Source organism: Lathyrus oleraceus, chromosome 3 (genome assembly GCF_024323335.1).
Source record: "Lathyrus oleraceus cultivar Zhongwan6 chromosome 3, CAAS_Psat_ZW6_1.0, whole genome shotgun sequence".
NCBI lineage: Eukaryota > Viridiplantae > Streptophyta > Magnoliopsida > Fabales > Fabaceae > Lathyrus > Lathyrus oleraceus.
Window position 1 is genome coordinate 282,158,307 of NC_066581.1, and position 19,033 is coordinate 282,177,339.

Genomic DNA, 19,033 nt, shown 5'->3' on the forward strand with positions numbered 1-19,033 from the left:
CACACACACAAGGAACGCAGGTGGGGTTAAGAGGAAGAGAGCTCGCTAGGACATCGCATCCTATGCCTACATATTTCGTCTGGAACGAGAATCAGAGCTACTGTAGTTCGGCTCACGCACGCCAAACAACACAAACACACAAACAGGCAAACATGGAGCCTGAATGCCAATCACTGGGCTTACATCAGCATCCGAACCAAAACAGACACACACTGGAACCCAGATGCCACTTGATGGACTTACACCAGCTTCCAAGCACACCACAAGAACAAACAAACAACAAGTTGCTAAGGAGTCGGGAACTCGAGCCTAGCACTTGTCAGACAAACACACATAAAAAGAAAAAAAGTGCCCGGAGAGGTCTCGCACGACCTCCTGCCTACATACCTTGTCTGGAACAAGGATCAGGGCGATGTAGTTCCCCTGAAAGGGAAAGAAACTCTAACCAGAGACAAAGGGGAGACACACTACCAGGGAGCTGCACTCGAGCCTAGTGTTATCATGCATCATTGCCCTATGTTATGGTTTCTACCTACTTGCACAACAGCAAGCTAATCCTAACCAGGAAAAACAAGCATGCAAGCATCAACAAACAAAACAAACATTTCAAACAAATATTCACAAAGCACACACTATATCCAATCAAGTGGGCTCAAACAAAGGGTTTGACTGCCGAGGCAAGTCATCTGTTCAAGGGTAGTGTTAGCTCTTAACCTTGCCATTGAAGGGCTAAGGTGAAGCAGATGAAAGGTGAGTGAAGATTAGACTTCACAGCTCTTATCCCTGGCCAGGGAGAGCTTCAGACAAAGGAGCGTGGGTTCAGAAAGAGGGAACCCTTCTATGCTCAAAGACACTGACACAACTGTACAAAGTACAAGATCTTGGGTTTGTGCCCCAATGCATCAACACAGTGGTGTGAGCAGAGGGACGACTCAACAAAATAGTGGGAGATAGATTGCATATCTCTTTGATCCACCAATTGCCTTAATCAAGGTCTTTACCTGCTTGGCACAAAAAGTAAACAAGCACAAACATCGCCTCTTAAGGAGGACTTCAGACAGTTGCCTGGCCAAGTAACAGGCCAGGTCTTCCAGACTACATGGAGAATAGAAATTCTACCTCAATTGGTTTAAAAACCAAGCAACAGCAAGCAAGTTCTCAAGGAACTGTAAGCAACTTAATGTACCTGAAATCAATCAAGTATCATCAGTACTCAGACAAACCAACAGTAAACAGCAAATGTTAATCTGTACAATCAAACACAAGTTAATGCACATAAGTGCAAGCCATGGGCTCAAACTCAAGCATCAAACCCTACAACACAAAGTCAATGTTAGTCAAAAACAATTCATACTTCAACTCAAATTGACTTGAAGCCATCTCCTTAAGCATTGTGCATTTCATCCTGAAAATCCAAACCAAACATGAGAAACTAGACCACTAGGCCAAGCCTAGGGTCCAAAGGAGATAAAAAATCCTAAACAGCAAGTGAAACTTATCCAAAATCACATTCAAACAAATTAGAAGCAAATGCAATTGGTCCCATGCTCATATCAATCACCATTACCATTTCATGCATAATTTAGCACAAACTAGGTCATTTGCAACACCAAAAGTCCAAACAGAACTATCTCAATCAAAAGCATACCAAAACAATTCAATTAATTCCACAAAAATTCACATCTAAACAGGACACATTCAAGGCATAGCATATCAATTTTCAGCTCAATTGGACAATAGGAAGTAGGTCAATGAAAATCAAGAAGTTCAGACAATCTCAAACAAGCCAAAACAAGGCATCCAAACAAGCATCAACTTCCATAAATCATAAAACAGTGACAACAATTAAGAAATGAATGAGATCAAAACCACAATGTCCTATAATGTGTCTACAATCCACATACCAAATTTCACATTCATCCAGTATAATATTTGACAGTTTTCGAAAATAAAAAATTATCAAACATTTTATAAAATCCGGTATTAAATATTTATCAGAAGTTAATGAATTTTGTCCGAAATTTGGTATTTCTAATTCTATGTAAGGTAAAATTTGACATGAGTTTGGTGGGAGAATTAAAGTTTTTTTTGGAGATTCAAATTAATTAGAATTCAGAAGGAATATCTATTCATCAAAGCAAATATACAAGGGACTTTTAAAGAAGCATGCATTCTGGAGAAAGAATATAAAAGCAAATAAGTAGAACAAAAGATATATACAGGTATGATTGATTCTCTCTTATACTTGACTATTTTTAGACCTCATATTCTATTCTGTGTATGTATTTGTGCTAGATTCCAATAAGATCCTAGAGAATCCCACTTAACAACTGTTAAGAGGATCTTTAGATATCTGAAAGGTACTACTAACCTTGGGTTATTTTATAAATAAATAAAAAATCTGACGTTGACTATGCTGGAGATAGACTAGAAAGGAAGAGCACTAGTGGAAGCTGTCAGTTTCTAGGTGACAATCTTATTTCTTGGTACATCAAGAGACACTCAACCATAACATTATCAACTCCAAAAAATGAATACAATGTAACACCTGGTTGCATCACTCAAATTCTCTGGATGAAAAGTCAGCTGTAAGATTATCAACTATATAAGAGTAAGATTCATATTTTTTGTGATAATACTTCTTCAATTTGTTTATCCAAGAATCCTATTTTGCACTCCAGAGCTAAACACATTGAAATCAAACATCATTTTATAAGAGAATATGTTTAGAAAGGTGTAATAAATTAAAAATTTATAGGTACAAACCATTGATGAGCTGATATCTTCACAAAATCCCTTGCTGAAGATAAATTTATTTTTATTTTGAGAAATTTGAAAATGGAACTTTGTCCAGAATAAATAAAAATATTTTTAATTTGTGAAAACTCTAGAGAGTCAAAATATGACTCTGAGATAAATTGGCTCTAAACCAGTTAGTCCTATAAAGTTATAAGGCTCTATGGGTCTGTAAGACCCCAATTTTGACCCTAAGATCCCTCATGCTATCTCATCATTTGCATTGACTTTGGGATCACACCTTGACATCTTCCTTACCCCTCATTCATTGGGTTTGCATTGGGAGAGATCATCAAGCACATTTGATTGTATCATACTTTGTTTTTCATTATTTACTAACTAAAATACCAAAAATATGTCTATGTATAGCTTTGTTTCTTTTGTAGGTAGTATGTGCATTCACCAATGCCTCATCAAGCTCACATCTAGGGCTTGAGACCCTCAATGCAAGAAGATCAATCAAGATATGGTTCACATTGGATCTAGACATCATCTATGAATCCCCATGATCTTCAATTATCATTTTGATCAAAAATTCATCAAGAGTTTGAAGCTTGTTTGCCTTGGAAGCCCTAATTTATCTAGATATCTTGTGTGACTTCCTCAACAAGTTTCTTCAACATTTGATCAAATATATCAAGGGATACTTCATTATACATCATCTTACTCATATATGATCCTCCATGAGTCCAAAAGATCAAGAGAACTTCAAGTTTGCAAGTTGGTTCATGGTGGTTGACCAGAGGAAGTCAACTAGCCAAAACTGGGGTTCACTAGACCCTATCTCCTACAAATTTTGTCATATGAAAATGATTCTAAGAGAAAAGTTACTACTTATGACATTCCAAACAACTTTCATGTTGAAGTCAAGAGCTATTTTTTCTTGGAAAGTCACTTTTTATGGTAAAAGATTATAGGTCATTTTTGTCCATGCCCTAGATAGGAGGCCAACTTTCAAGGACCATAAATTTCTCAATTTTTATGAGATAAAGGTCATACAAGTTTCATGATCAATTTCAAGATGTCATCTCCAACTTTGATTCTTTTAGAAACTTAAAATTCAAATTGAAAGCGCATGAGCCAAGAGGAAACATTATAGGTCATTTTGGGCCATTACCATTGAACAAATAATTTTCCTCAACTTCTAAAATGCATAACTCCTTCGTGCCAAATTCAAATGAGGTCAAATTTGTGACCAAATTTAATAGGTTTGAAATAGGTACAACTTTGATGAATTTAATTTTTCCATTTGAAGCTCATAGCAAAAGTTATTCAAGGTGGAAGAAGTGAACATTTGACTTGGTACTTAGAAAAATTTCAAATATGTTTGATTTTCCAAACTTCCACCTCAAAATTCATCATTATCCAAACTTCAAATGAAAAAGTGTTCAACATGAAAGTTGTTCCCCTTGATCTCACCTTTCCAAAAAGTCCAAGATCACCTCATTTGGACAAGATTTGAATTACTTGCGCATGGGTTCTTCACAAGGCTTCATTTGGTAAGATTTATGTTCTAAATTCATTTCCATTATGCATGGCCATGTGACATTATTTCAGGTTAATTAGCACAAAATATTGGTTAAAGAGAAAATCTCTTCATTCGCCTCCCTTGTCAAATTGTGTGTGTTTTCAAAAATTTATTTTCTTTTTCAAAATGGTTTTTACTACGTGTATGTTCAAATATTTTTTGTTGGTCTTTTCCAATACTCTGTAATAATGTCTTATGACGAGTGTGCCTTGTTGCGTGTCTTGATTTAAACGCTATTAATGTAGACTTCATTAGTATCTGTTGAGTCTCTTTTCGTTTAACTCTCTACATACTCCCCCTAATCGTTTTAACTTCTTTTCCCTTCCTATTTAAACTCCTCATTAGCTTTTTATCATCATCACATTTTGCATTTGCTAAAACCCTTTCTAAAAAGTTTTATCTTCATTCACATCCCTTTTTAATATCAAAATGTCTTCCGCTTATGGTGTTGCATTCCCTCTTTTCATCTCCTTTGAAAAATTCGTTGACTTTGCTAAATACAGGAGTCAAGGTTTTAATTTTCTTAGTGTTGTCTGTTCCCAAAGGAATACTTCGACATGCTTAACAGACCTATCTATCCAGTTCTCGTGAGAGAATTTTGGACAAATGTGTCCCTCAAGAAGCTTGGACATAATGCTTCTTCCATTAAGTCTAATGTCTTCAGTATTTCCATCATCATAACTCCTACGCTGATTACTAAAGCAATCCAGTGCAAGGAGATTGGGCCCATATGGACATGTACAAAAAGACAAGTCCATTCATTGAAGACACTCCACAGAAGACCCTTACCACCTAAAATAATCTTACCAGTGTCTCCTCCCTTCTTCCCAAGGAAAACAATCTGGCATCAACTGTTGATGTCAAACATTCAGCCACGTGAAAATGCTCTGTAACACCCACCTTTTATAACAAACACCTTTTATTCTTCATCATGTCTAGGATCAAGGTTAACCTTATCCTCACTATCTTCAACTTTCTGAAGAAAAAGATAATTTCCTCTCACGAGGGAGTATCTTTTCTCATTCCTTTTGAAAAAGTTCTTTTTGAACTTTTCCATCAAGACATAATAGTGAAGAAAGTGCAGGAAGTTGGGTTAACTGAGGCTCTGGAGACCCACTAGAGTCTGAAGCTAGAAGTAGCTGAAGATACCTCTGGGCCTTGGACCCTATGTCCCCTAAATTGTTTTTTCTTTTTTCTTTCGCTTTCTTTTGTTTTCCTTTGTTTTTTTTTCATTTTTTTTCATTTTTCTTTTGTATTTTTTTAATTATTAATGAAAGTTACTTTTTTCTCTCTGGACACTCTTTTATTTTAATTACATTTACTTTGCTTTTAAGTTATACCGTTTATTTTGATCTTTTTGATTGATGATAAAGGGGGAGAAAAAGAATAAGATTTTAATATATCTTTAAATCCTAATAAATCCCAAACAATGCTAAAATCATGCTGATTATTCTAAACCTCAAACTTTTTTCAGTCTCAACTCAGGGGGAGCTTACAAACCTCACTCTGACGAAATTGAGAAATTTTTGATAAGTATAAAATTCAGGGGAGCTTACAAACCCATCTATGATGTTTTATAGATGTGATTATCCAAGTAAAATTGTTCATTGAAATATATGGATTTATCATCATAAAAAATGGGGAGATTATTGGAACAAATTTGGTTCTACAATTATCCTTAAGTTTTGATGATAACAAAGTGTAGAGAATAAGTTTGTACACTCTAACTATTTTGCTAAGTGTGCAGTTATAGAAAACAAATTTTGACTCTAAAGATGTTCAGACTCTAAACCAAGTGAGCAATCAAAAGCGTGTTTACAAGGAAGTTAAGCATCTGAATTGTTAAGTCAATGTTTCTGAAAAGAAACTACCCAAATAGACTCTGATAAAGACTATGACTATACAAACATTCGAAGTCTCAGAACTCTGAACTCTATAGACTCTGAAGTCTCATTCTTACAAAGTTCTGAAGGCAGGTTCTGAACTCTACTCAAGCTTTATCAACTTGTAGTCGAAGCCTCTGACTAGAAGTTTATATCCAAAAGGCAACGACTGATTGAAGTGACATAAGTACAAAAGAAAAATCTACTTTCTATGTAAAGTATTGTACTTTCTACCTACGAGTTTTCTCATGTCCCATCATCCTTACAAACTCTCTGCTTCAAGAACCACTCTAATGTTACAAAATGAAGTGACCTTCATACAAATATTACATTGAGGATAATTCCAACTTCACCCTCTAACAAATCTATTATTTCCTATATAAAGAGGTCTTTGAAGCTTGTAACAAAACAAAAACAAGAATATATATATATATATATATATATATATATATATATATATATATATATATATATATATATATATATATATATATATATATATACACACACACACAAACACACACACACACAAACACACACACACACACACACACACACACACACACACACACACTACAAAAGGTTGCGAAAATGCTCTACGTGAAAATAAAAAGAAAAGTGTTTTAATTCTAAGAAAACTATAATGTTCATACACGTTTGAACACTTTCTTGAAGTATTTCTTAAGTATTGTATTTGATTTAAACTTATGTATCTGCTTGTTTAGAAGCATATTGTAAACACAAAATTTGTTTATCTTAACATTTGGTTAATTTCCTTCAGAGACGAAGTTTAGTCATAATTCCCAAGAAGTCATTAACAATTAGTCTTTGAGTTGTTTTTCCTTGAGGGACTAGGGTATGGTCAAAATTTGTCAAGAAGTCTTAGACTATTTGTCTTTAAGTGTTTGCAATCAGTTTAATTATTGAATTAAGTCCTTATTGAGAAGGAGAAATCACTCAGAAGGATGAACTAGACGTAGCTTCGTTAACAACGAATCGGGATAAAAATACTTGTGTTATTTTGTTTACGCTAAAATTTCATAAACAACCGCCAGTCTCTTAATTGAAGGTTACAAGCAAGATCGACCAGTGAATCTTAGGACATTGTGCTAACATTATTAGTTTATGATTTACTCTTAGAAAGGACTCTATCTCGACTTGGTCGAAATAGTTATGTTAATAGTGTAAAAAATGCAGTTTTGACAAAAATAATGTAACCTTGTTGTACTAAAGAAAAAGTAAAAAGAAAATGATGAATGATGTATAAACGAAAGCAATTCTACTGAAAAAGGTAAACTGAATTGAAAATACTTTAACATTCAAGTAAAGATTGGTGTTTCATGTTTCATACATTCTCTCAGTGAAGACTCTTTTCTCTTGACGCTGATACTTTGAGTACAAATGAGATTTTGTAGTAAAATGAACACACCTAGTTCTAGAAATGAAATCCCTATATATACTAGTAAGAGATAACCGCTCTTAACGTTCAGATCTCCAATTTTTTGTTGAAAGTATTTTTCGATGAGTATTTGTTTTATTGTCTCCACATGGATTGGTGCGATATTACCGTCATTCTACAGTTTAACTCATGTTTTAAACAAAGGTTTCAAATGGTTTTTGATTGGGAAAAGTATTGTTCGCATGAAAATAAGTAATAACAGTAAAATATTTGGAAAGTTTAACGTTTAAAAAGCATATCAAGACTAGATTTCATCAACCTATTTTGTATGTATTCGATTAATCAAGCATGTGAACTTCATTCATAACCAACATAATCACATATCGTTCATATATACCGCTCATGTCTAAGACGGTATTGCAATTTTTACCGTATTGTTTAATCAACGATGTCTCAACCTATTAAACAATATAAATAACATTAATGATATGATACTTAGGTTATTGATAGATGGTAAGCTTAAGTAAAGACTTAAAGGATGTTTCTCAACAATGATTTAAATCACACATATAAAATAGAAATAGAGCTTATCATTTATATTGATCATAAAGTTATTCACATACAAAAGATCAAAATAAATACATATTAGTTAGGTTAACTGCCTCTAATCTTAATAAAGAGAGATGAATGAGCATCCAAGTTGAATAATCAACAAAGGATGCAAATCCAGCTCTAATTAAATAAATGTGACTTCTTTTGCTCAAAGTTGAGTTTTCTAGGGTTTATGTCTGAAGAGGAATGGGGTAATAATGAGAGAGTGGGCAAAAATCAACGAAATGACCTATTTATAGAAAGTTGTGAATGTACTGCCTCTCCTGGAGACCATGAGCTTGCCCGACGAAAGTCACCTTTTTGGCCCATCACCTGTCAGATTGCATCAAACCGTCTTAATGAAAATATCTGGTCTCGCCAAGCGAGCAAGGTCTCGCCCGACAAACGCAAATTCTTAAACCTTCGTCGGGCGACCAGGACACAATTTTGCTACTGGATTTTGATTAATTCTCCTTGCCCCGAGCTCGCCACCTCTCGCCGGGAGAGCTCGCTTCTTGTTCGCCACCTCTCGCTAGGTGAACATGCAGATTTTCCACATCCCTTGCTTTGCTTCACTTTCTTGGTTTTGTGCCCTTTTTCTTTGGTTTCTTGACAATTTTTCTGCATACTAGCACACACATAAAGGATACCAAAGCCACATGCAAATAATATGACATTTCACACACAAACTTATGGATTTAAATAATCGAAAATGCAAAAGAGATCGAAAAATACCAAGTTTTAATGATAAAATTTAGTCACGATTGACATTCAACAAACTCTCCCCAACTCAAATCTTTGTTTTTCCTCAAGCAAAGTATGCTTCTCATTAAAATAAGAAGCTTTGCTCAAGCATAAAATTTAACAAGAGAGAAATAAACTGTTCAAATTCAACAGATGAGCACGTACAAGTAATGCTTAACATTTCCTAGAATAAAATTATGACAAAGAATTAAGTTCTTAACACAACTATCATGTAATGAATTCTCAAGCAACTAAATTCTCACACTTGAATCACTCTAACCCCCCTCTTCATAGAATGGATGATTTTTTTTTTGCATATTTTGAATACGCGGGACATTTACTCTCTCATGATAACATTTCTAACATCTTGATCAATTCATGCATTCACCTAAACAATCATATAAAAAATTATGGAAGCATAAATCACTAAGGTCTTTTCAAGGTTGTAGCTTGGTCGGGTTTCACAACAAAGAGTCATATATGAGGTTTTTGAAAAGAAGATGCCAGCTCAAAAAGAGCATTCACTAAACAAGTTCTATACACTTCACAATATTATTCACATCTTTTTGTGGCTTAATTGATCCACCCTTTCATTCTTTCTTAACACAATTATTTTTCATCTTTTCTTTCAACAAATATATTTTTTTTCCAAGTTCTTATTCACAAATTTTCTTTCTTTTTCAAATTTTAACAACCTACAATTTCTTTTTTCTCCGTAACTTGAATACAATCAATCCTAAGTGAATGCTCCTTGATTTTCATGGCAAGGGATAAAATTTCAATACAATTTTCAAGATTCAAATGTTTTAAGAAAAAAAATTAGAATCCCACAAAATTCAATGATGAACCAATTTTTATGTACACATTCATAGTTCATCATCAAAATGGATCATAACATTTTAAGGCTCAAATGAGGGTTAATCAAATACTCACTACTCATAAGGTAGGCTATTTTTGGTTATGGTTGTTCTCAAAATCAATAAAGTGCCTTGATCATTTTATGCTTTCATAAATTCACAACAATTACAAGATTAAACATGAATTAACCGAGTTAAAACAAAGTCATCCGTCATTCAAAGTAATATAATGAACAATGGATTCCATAACTTTCATGGGCGACGAAAACCTCTTGTTCACCATAAATCAAAAAGTTTGTTGTTTTTTGAAGATCTAAAGGATCAAGGGTTTGATCTTCAAGGATCTGTCTTGTGTCAACGGTGGGAGAAATACTTTGACATTCTCTATGGACCTATTTACCTTATTTTCGTCAAAGAATTATGGGTAAATGCATCCATTAATTAAACCGGATATGATACTCTTGAAATCTAGTCTGATGTCTTTGGATTCCCAATTGTTATTACACCACCACTTATTGCTAAAGCAATAAAGTGTGAGGATAATGGCGTTTTTGTTGAAAAGTTTAGAATCAACAACCCCTTTCTCTTCAACATTCATAAACACATTTATGCCAACCTTGAAAAGCCTGCAAGTGCTTCTACTCTCTCTCCCATGGAAATTTTTTGGCATCAACTGTTGGTGTCCAATTTTCTTCCAAGAGAAAAGGATATGAACCTGCTTACTTTTGATGACAAGTACTTTCTCCTAACAAGAGTTAAAGTTAGCCTACCTCCCATCATCTTTAACTTCATGAAGTCAAAGATCATGGCCTCTCGCGAAAAAATATCTTTATTCATTCCTTATGAAATAGTTCTCTCAGAACTTTTCTCTTAAGAAGGAATAATTAAGAAGGTGAAAAAAGTTGGCTTGACTGATGTTCTTGTAACCCATTGGGGCTTGAAGCTTTATGGAGCTGAAAGCACTGATGGTCAAAGGCAGAGGTCCATAAATATTGCCTCTAAAGTTGGACCCTTTGCTCATTAGTCATTTTACCTTATTGTCTCCACCATTCTCTCCTCTGAAATATCATTTCTCATATATTTTTATACTTTTCAGTTCACATCTTGTAATTTTGACGGATTAATAAAGTATTTATTTTTCTTCTCAATAAATATTATTACTCTTTTAGTCTTATCTCAATATATTTTTGCTTGATGAAAAAAAGTTGAAGAAACGATACACTTTTGATTCATTTAAAAATTTGTTGGATAAATTATGAGATTATTGAATGAAAATAAAAAAATTTCTAAGACTTAAACACGGGGGGAGCTTGCAGACCTCACTCTGTGAAATTAAGCTAAGAAAATTTTGAAGGTCTAAAACTCAGAGGGAGCTTACAAATCTAACTCTGATTTTTAGTTAATTATTTATTAAGTCAAAGTTGTTCATCAACATTCTAGAATTTGTCTTCATAAAAATGGGGAGATTGTTGGAACAATTTTGGTTCTACATCAATAATACTTTAGTTTTTATTATAACAAAGTATAAAGAATAATTTTATACTTTAATAGTTTCGTTAAATTTGAAGAATCTTAAAGATAATGAAAGTAGAATTTGGACTCCGGATTAAGTGGACTCTAGATAAAGCAAACTCTGAATAAGGCAAAAGTTGTACAAAATGAACAAAGAAGACTCTGGACTCTGGACAAAGCAGACTCTAGACTCTGGAATAAGCAGACTCTGGTTTATGAACATCATCAGATTATGAACCAAGATTGAAATATGAAGAAGTACTTAATTGATAGTCAACCATTTGGATAACCAAGTCAATGCTTATGGAAAAGACAATTCATATTTGCTATGATAAATCCAAGCCTCATGTTCACTAGACTCTAAAGTCTAATCTTTAAGGCTCTGAACTCTGATCGAGTTTCAAATCATCTCAAATATGAAGCCAATAATTTAGAGAATAATGATTGTAAGAATATTTTTGAAAATCGTACATTTAAGCAGCAAAATCAAATGTTTCCTTAAAAGGACAAATATGTTGGAATTATTAAAGAATGTACTACCAACGGATCTCTGAGATTCACGATTCAACCTCATACCACTATTATAGTTGTGTAATCGAAGAAGTTTCTAATTCTATCCTCCAACGTTACTATTCATCATCTATTTAAAGAGGACAAGAAATTGTGAAAAATAGATAAGCTAAGAGACGCGAAGAGAAGAATAACAATTTCAACACTCATTGCACTTAGAGCTTTTTATTTGTATATTTTCTTAAGTGTAGACTCTGAAATTCATTTTGTGTATCTGCTTGTTAAGAAGCATTCTTGTAAAGACACAATCTTTGTATTGTAAGTTTGGTTAAAATTATTTGAGGGACTAAGTTTAGTATGTAGTCTCAAGAAGTCATTGCAGTTGACCTTTAAGTTTTCTTTGAGAGACTAAGTTTAGTTTGTAGCCTTGAAAAATCATTGACAGTAGATCTTTGAATTTGTAATCTAATTAATTAATGGATTAAGACCTAATGAAAAGACGAAATCACTTTGACGAGTGGACTGAACTAACTTAGCTAACCGTGAACAAATGTAAAAATTCTATGTATTTTTATCATTGTTGTTCTTCTTATAGATTTGCTATTGATTTAGTAAAAAGTTATCATATCTAAAACCCAATTCAATTTTTTTTTTTGTGTTTTTTTGTTGTACCTTCAATTTATTTACTTTAATTATACATATGTTGCCACACGCCTACTTGTATTGTTGAGCTTTCTTCTAATAGATTTACTGAAGGCAAAGAACCATGGTGAATTGAACACTAGATAGAATATAAGTGAATAAAAAAGATTAATAGCACTATCATATCAAAACAAACCACCTTTAGCCAGACCTACATTTTGAATAGGCAAATAGACCTTTTCAATTATTAAACCACCATTTATGCAAGATAGGTATGCATGGATGGCATGCATGTACATTACTCATCCAATGACTCAAATTCATCAAACTAATAACAATTATAAGGTTGACAATTAACTACTACATTAAATATGCTTTTGAGATTCAATCCAACATAACCCCCATTTTTGGGTACAATATAAATAACTTTGCTATCTATAATTTCATGATGATCCCTATTTTCATAACTTTTTAACAAATCGGTTCACTTATATTTTTTTACACAATTATAATGATAACCCGTAATCACTCAAAATCCAAGAGAATGCCTAATAACCACATTCCCTTGGATGTCTAACTCACAAAACATCTAGTTATTGTCTTATTGGATAGCGGTGCAAAAACATAGCTGCATGATGCACTGTCGAACCAACAGAAATAATTCTTCACCCTCATGTCTATGAATAGATGAGAGAAGTCTCTCTTTCCATCGAAGAGAAATTTCAGTTATCTCTTTGGTTTGGATAATATAGTGTAACAAAACCCTTAAATATAAAACAATGACCTAGCTTTAGACGGTAACCCCAAGCCGTGCATCACCTCTATGTGGTCCTAACTAATCACCATAAATGAATAACTAAATACAAAGTACAATTTTTCAACAGAGTTAATACCTGTTAGCTCATATTTTCGACGTCCATCCAAAATTATCAAAATTGGAAAATATGCACGGTTGATTTCGATCAAGAAGTAGTATTCGACTAGCTGAAAGTGAGTCGACTTGACTAGGTGGATAAGCTTACAGCTGAGACTTCGGAGCAGTCCTTTAGAGAAGTGGTTGAAAACGGTTTTCGATCAAAGATTCAAAATTCAAATAAAGGAGGGAATTTTGCCTTCGTCAGAAACCGTAAGAGCCCACGTGGAGCATGGTGAATGAATGCGCGCATGCAAGGCGCCATGTGTCTCGACTTGATTGAAGAACCATCAAAGCGGTTATTTCGATCCAATATAAATATAGGGTCTTAGTGTTAGAAAAATGTGTGTTAAATTGTGTACAAAATCTATAAATTTACTAAGTATTCATGTGAAGAAGAATTGTAAAGCACAGAATGTACGTTGTCTACACCATTGTTAGTTATTTCAAAGCAATATAAATTTGTATTTACTTTTTTTTCAGAAATATACTTCCTCACTTTTTCTTTTCAAACACCTTCCTTTTACTCTGCCATTTACAATTTTAAGATTTCTTCGTTCTTTCCCTGCATTCAACACTTACTTTACAATCTTAAGATTCCCGCACTTACGATATTTACTCCGTCATTTCTAAATCCTTTATGATTTCTGTTGTTTACTTCACTCTTTTTATTAGTTTCAAACGCTGATTTAAGATCTCTTTCATTCAACTCACCCTTTGTTCTTAGTTTACTTTTAAACTCTGATTTGATGCTTAGTCTTGATTATTCGTTACTACCACATTTCTAAAACCACTTAGCACATGTCTAGGATCAATCTGATCGATTCTGCGAGTAACCAGATTTAAAAATTTAGAAGATCAACGGTTGTTTACCAATTTTCCAGATAAACAAATTGGCATGTCCAGTGGGACTAGTGCTAACGTAACGTATTGTGTGTAGTTCAGGTTGTTAAGTTTTTTGTTTGGGAAACGATTCATTGTATGCTTTTAAGAAATGGTAAAATAGCCATAAACGACGAACGACGAACAAGGAGAGAATCCCATACGAGGATGGCGAATGAGAATCCTCCAGACACTAAAAACTCCCAAAATCCATCAACTAGTAACACAACGTCCCCTTCTTCTTTGATAGGGGAAAACATGACCACATCGCATGCGTCGGAAGTAGTTCCGTCTATGGTGAGTTCGATGCCTACGCATTCGATCTCCCATGTTGAACCAATTTTAACCTACATTGGGCCTATGGGACCTCCTCACACTCCTTCACCAATTAGGGCTATTCCAAATAGGTCGTTGATACCCCCTGGTTTCTCAATACCATTTAGTGGTCGAGAGCAACCGTATGGAATGCCAATTTCAGTGATGACTAATCTACAGAATGCGGGTTCTACTTTTTCGGAACCAGTGGTCAACATAAATTCGCCAGTGCAAGGGTCCAGGATAAACATGTGTCGAACCAACCAATCTTTAGGTTTGAGAGACCCAACACAACTACCTACTCTTACTAATGCTTCTGCGGCGGCATGGAGGCAACAGATGGACGAAAGCAATCATGAAATGATCCAAATGTTAACTCAAATTTGACCACTGTACTAAATCCTCTGATTCAGAATACGAGTCAGTCGAATCAACAGATGACAACACGGGTGGCTCGAATGTCTGAGTTTCTTGGTATACCTTAACACCAACGTCCTATCCCTAAGGATGGGATAAGAGAGAATCAAGAGGCCACATTTAAGGAAGACCTCACCATTAACCAAATCCCACAAAACCAAGGGGGAGTAGTAGTACCCCCTAGGATCAAACCACATGTACCCAGGGAACCGAGGGTGTTAATGGTGAATAGAAATCAAAATGTTGATGATATCATACGTCAAGTTCGACATGACGATGTGGCAGCAGATAAAAACCTAGTAGCTATAGTCAAAGAATTATGGTTCGAAGGGAGGTAAATTTTGGCCTTAGAAGGCCAAACTATACGTCGCCTTTAGCAAAGTATATATTACAAGCGGAAGCACCCCTCAGGACCAAAATCCCTAAATTCACCAAGTTTGATGGGGATACTACCGAGTCTACTGTTGAACACGTGGAGAGATATTTAATCGAGGCTGGAGATATGTCAAATAACGAGAGCCTTAGGATGAGTTTTTTTCCAAGTTCTCTTACGAAGAATGATTTCACATGGTTCACAACCTTGCCCCAAATCCACACATGGAACCAACTGGAAAGAATGTTCCATGAACAGTTCTACATGAGGCAAACGAAGATAAGTTTGAAAGAGTTGGCTAGTGCCAGACGAGAATTCACTGAGCCAATTGATGACTATCTGAACAAATTTCGACTACTCAAAGCCAAGTATTTTACGCAAATACCAGGGCATGAACTGGTCGAAATGGCCGCTGGGGGCCTTGACTATTCGATTAGAAAGAAATTAGATACTCAATACCTAAGGGATATGGCCCAATTGGCTGACAGAGTTCGACAGGTAGAACGTTTAAAGGAAGAAAAAGCTAAGGCAAACAAGGGTAAAAGGGTAGCCTATGTCAATTTCAGGAAAGATGACGAAGGTTCATGTCATGAAGTTTCAGACTTCGACGACAATGAGATCGACCTTGCTGAATTGACACAAGGGCCACCATATGCGTGCAAAGTTTTAGCCCATTCGAACGGAAAAAATCCCGTCGAACCTGAAAAGAAGGACATATTTCCTAAGAAAACATATATGTTCGACGTTACAAAATGTGACGAAATTTTTGACTTATTAGTCAAAGATGGTCAGATTATAGTACCTCCGGGGTGCTAAAGTACGCCCTTTAGAATAAAGAAAGAAAAGCGGGTTTTGCAAATACCATAGTTTTTGGGTCATAAAACGTATCAATATTTTCTCTTTAGGGACCTTGTGCAGAGTGCCATCCAGGAGGGAAGACTCACGTTCGAAGACAAAACACGGAGCCAGATGAAGATCGACTCCGATCCTCTGCAGATAGCTGAGGCTCATTATACTGAGCCAGAGGAAGTAAACCTTATTGAAATCGCTGATGATTTCTACATGATCGAAGTCACTGAAGATTTTGTCTATGGGCTTGTTACGGCTAGGGTTCATGAGTACTTCCAACATACACCTTTTGATGATTTCTCCCAAAAGGATACAAGGGATGTTATAGCGGGGTATTCGTTACCTTTAGATTTATTGACTAAATCAAAAGTAAATCATACAATTCGAGTCGCCACCGCACTTCTATTTATCCAAAGGAAAGGTTAGAAAGCGAACAAAAACCTTTAGAAGTTTTATCAAATCAAAAACTAATAAAAATGTCAGAGATCTGGCTAAGGGGGTTGGTTATGCAATGAGAAGGTTTTAAGCACCCAAAACGTCCTAGGTACTCCTAGGGATCCCTTTTTACTAATGTTGTAAGGTAGGTTTTGTTAAAATTATTTGTGCAAACATGATTGGGGGGATGAGAGAAGAATGTACAAATTATTTACAATTTTGTGTTTGAATGGATAAACCCATTGCCTACGTACCATCTTAAAAAGGTAGGATCAAAACCTCGTAGTTCGGGGTAAAAATCTCAAAACAAGTTGGTGAGTTGATTGGTCAAAAGCCTTAAGGTCTTTTGTTATCCAAGGGAGAAAACTCAACCTAAAACCACAAATCCACCATGTGAGGAGAGCTTCAACATGCTAGTGAGGGGTTAACCCTATAATAAGCATGGAAGACTTATTGTCCATCACTAAGGATATAGGTGAGTATTATATCATCCACTAAGATAACTCAAACCTAATAGCTAATGTTTATGAAAAGCTTTGGCAAGAAGTGGCCATTGAAACCACAAAACATTTGAGTGAGTTGTATTTACCAATGAAAAGTATTCACAAAGTAAGGTCAAAGTTGACTTAGAATTCAATTCAAAATAAGTTTTATGAAAAGAAGTTTGAAAATCAAAAGCATAATGCTTAGGTTTCTAATTTTGAAAACAAATGTTAGTGTTTGCACAAAAGTTTGGCTTGGGTTAGAGTGGAGGGAAGAAGAAGAATGGCTAAGGTCCTAAACATGCAAAGGTGAAGGAGGAGAAACAAAACCACATTGGAGTTCCCTTCTTGAGATCATAGTGATGATCCAAGTTGTTCCCTTTCCTTTGGAATTAGCAAGCAATAAAAGTTAATGGTCATTGGTTAGTGTTAGTGTGCCATAAGGCAATTTAGCGTTATGTTAAGCAATCGTAAGTGGACTAATGTAGTAGTCACACCTATCTGAGGCCGGTCAATAAAACTATAGGCAACAAACACAAGTTAGAGACCTTGACTAGTAAGCCAAGCTCCTACAACTTGCCATGCCAAAAGAAAAGAAGAATGATCTTGTATTGATTTAGGTTTTTTGCTTGACCAAGAAGCAACCTATCCTTAATGCAAAGCCGTTCACTTGATCTTTGATCAAGATGAATTAGATTTGAATCAAGGAAGGTTAAGCCTCCCATATGTCAAGGCTAACCACCAATCTTTAACTCATTGATCAAAAAGAAAAAAGATGAAGAAGAAGATGAATAAGAATGTACATGAATTGAAATTCAAATGAGATATCCAACACACATTGATCAAACATGAATAGAATCAAAGTCAATCAATGGTAAACAGAAGCAATATGAAATTTAGAAGTCGAGAAACAAATAAAATATTTTTGGTATTTTTGAGAATTAAAATAATACTTGAATTAAAATAGACAATTAAAGGTCAAACTTCAAATCCATTTTAAATCAACTTGGAAAAGTCCAAATGGATCATCCTAAGTTCAACAAGGTCAAACAAAGTTTGACAAAATTTTTCAGCATTTTTAGAAACCAGAAACTAATTTTAAACAATTAAAAATGAATAAAAATAACCTAATTGAACTAAAATCTCAAATAAATCTCAAATCAATTAATAAATTAATGAGAATATTTTTCATAGATTCATCATCATTCAAAGAGGTTTAGAAAATATTTTTGTATTTTTTGAATATTGGAAACTATTTAAAATGAATTAAAAATAACCAGAGAAGAGAAAATTCATAAAAAATATCAAATGCCAAAATAAAAAAGATTAAAAATCATTTTCAGAAACTAGAATTAAAAAGGAAAATAATGTAATTGGTCCCATATTTTTTGGATTTAAAATGAAAGAGTTATGAATTTTTGAAATAAAATGAAATAAAGAAAATAAAAATGAAAAATCAGAAATTACCAAAAATCCTGGTGCGTTGGATCAACCTTATTAAATGAAGTGGAACATCCAAGGATCCTCATGCGCGCGCTCATGGTAGGCAATAGTCAAATGAGAAACATAAAGAATTAAAAAAAGTCATAACAATGAATGACATGGATTAGATCTGGAGATGCAATCACACGGTCCAAATTCAATCTGGAAAAGGGACGGTGTGTACACCACCGTCTTCTTCGGCGAGTATATGAACTCCGATGACATTTGCGGGTTTTGAGAAGTTGATGAAAACATGCGATCCTCATATCATTGGAAAGCTGGGGTGATGTACATCACCCCTGTGCCATTGATTTTCACTCTAGACTCTCATAGAAAGAGAAATCAGAGATGGAAAATTATGGACTTCAAACTGAACTTGATGGATTTATGAAATTAAGTACACATTTCAATTGCCTCTTATGA

General features: G+C 34.5%; 1 protein-coding gene across 1 annotated transcript; it reads left to right on the forward strand.

Annotated features, from left to right (window-relative positions):
- The first annotated feature begins 15,308 nt into the window (after window positions 1–15,308).
- LOC127130859 (uncharacterized) lies at window positions 15,309–16,178 on the forward strand. Its single transcript, XM_051059821.1, has one exon. It carries the CDS (start codon window positions 15,309–15,311, stop codon window positions 16,176–16,178), a length of 870 nt encoding a protein of 289 aa, XP_050915778.1.
- Window positions 16,179–19,033: the final 2,855 nt, after the last annotated feature.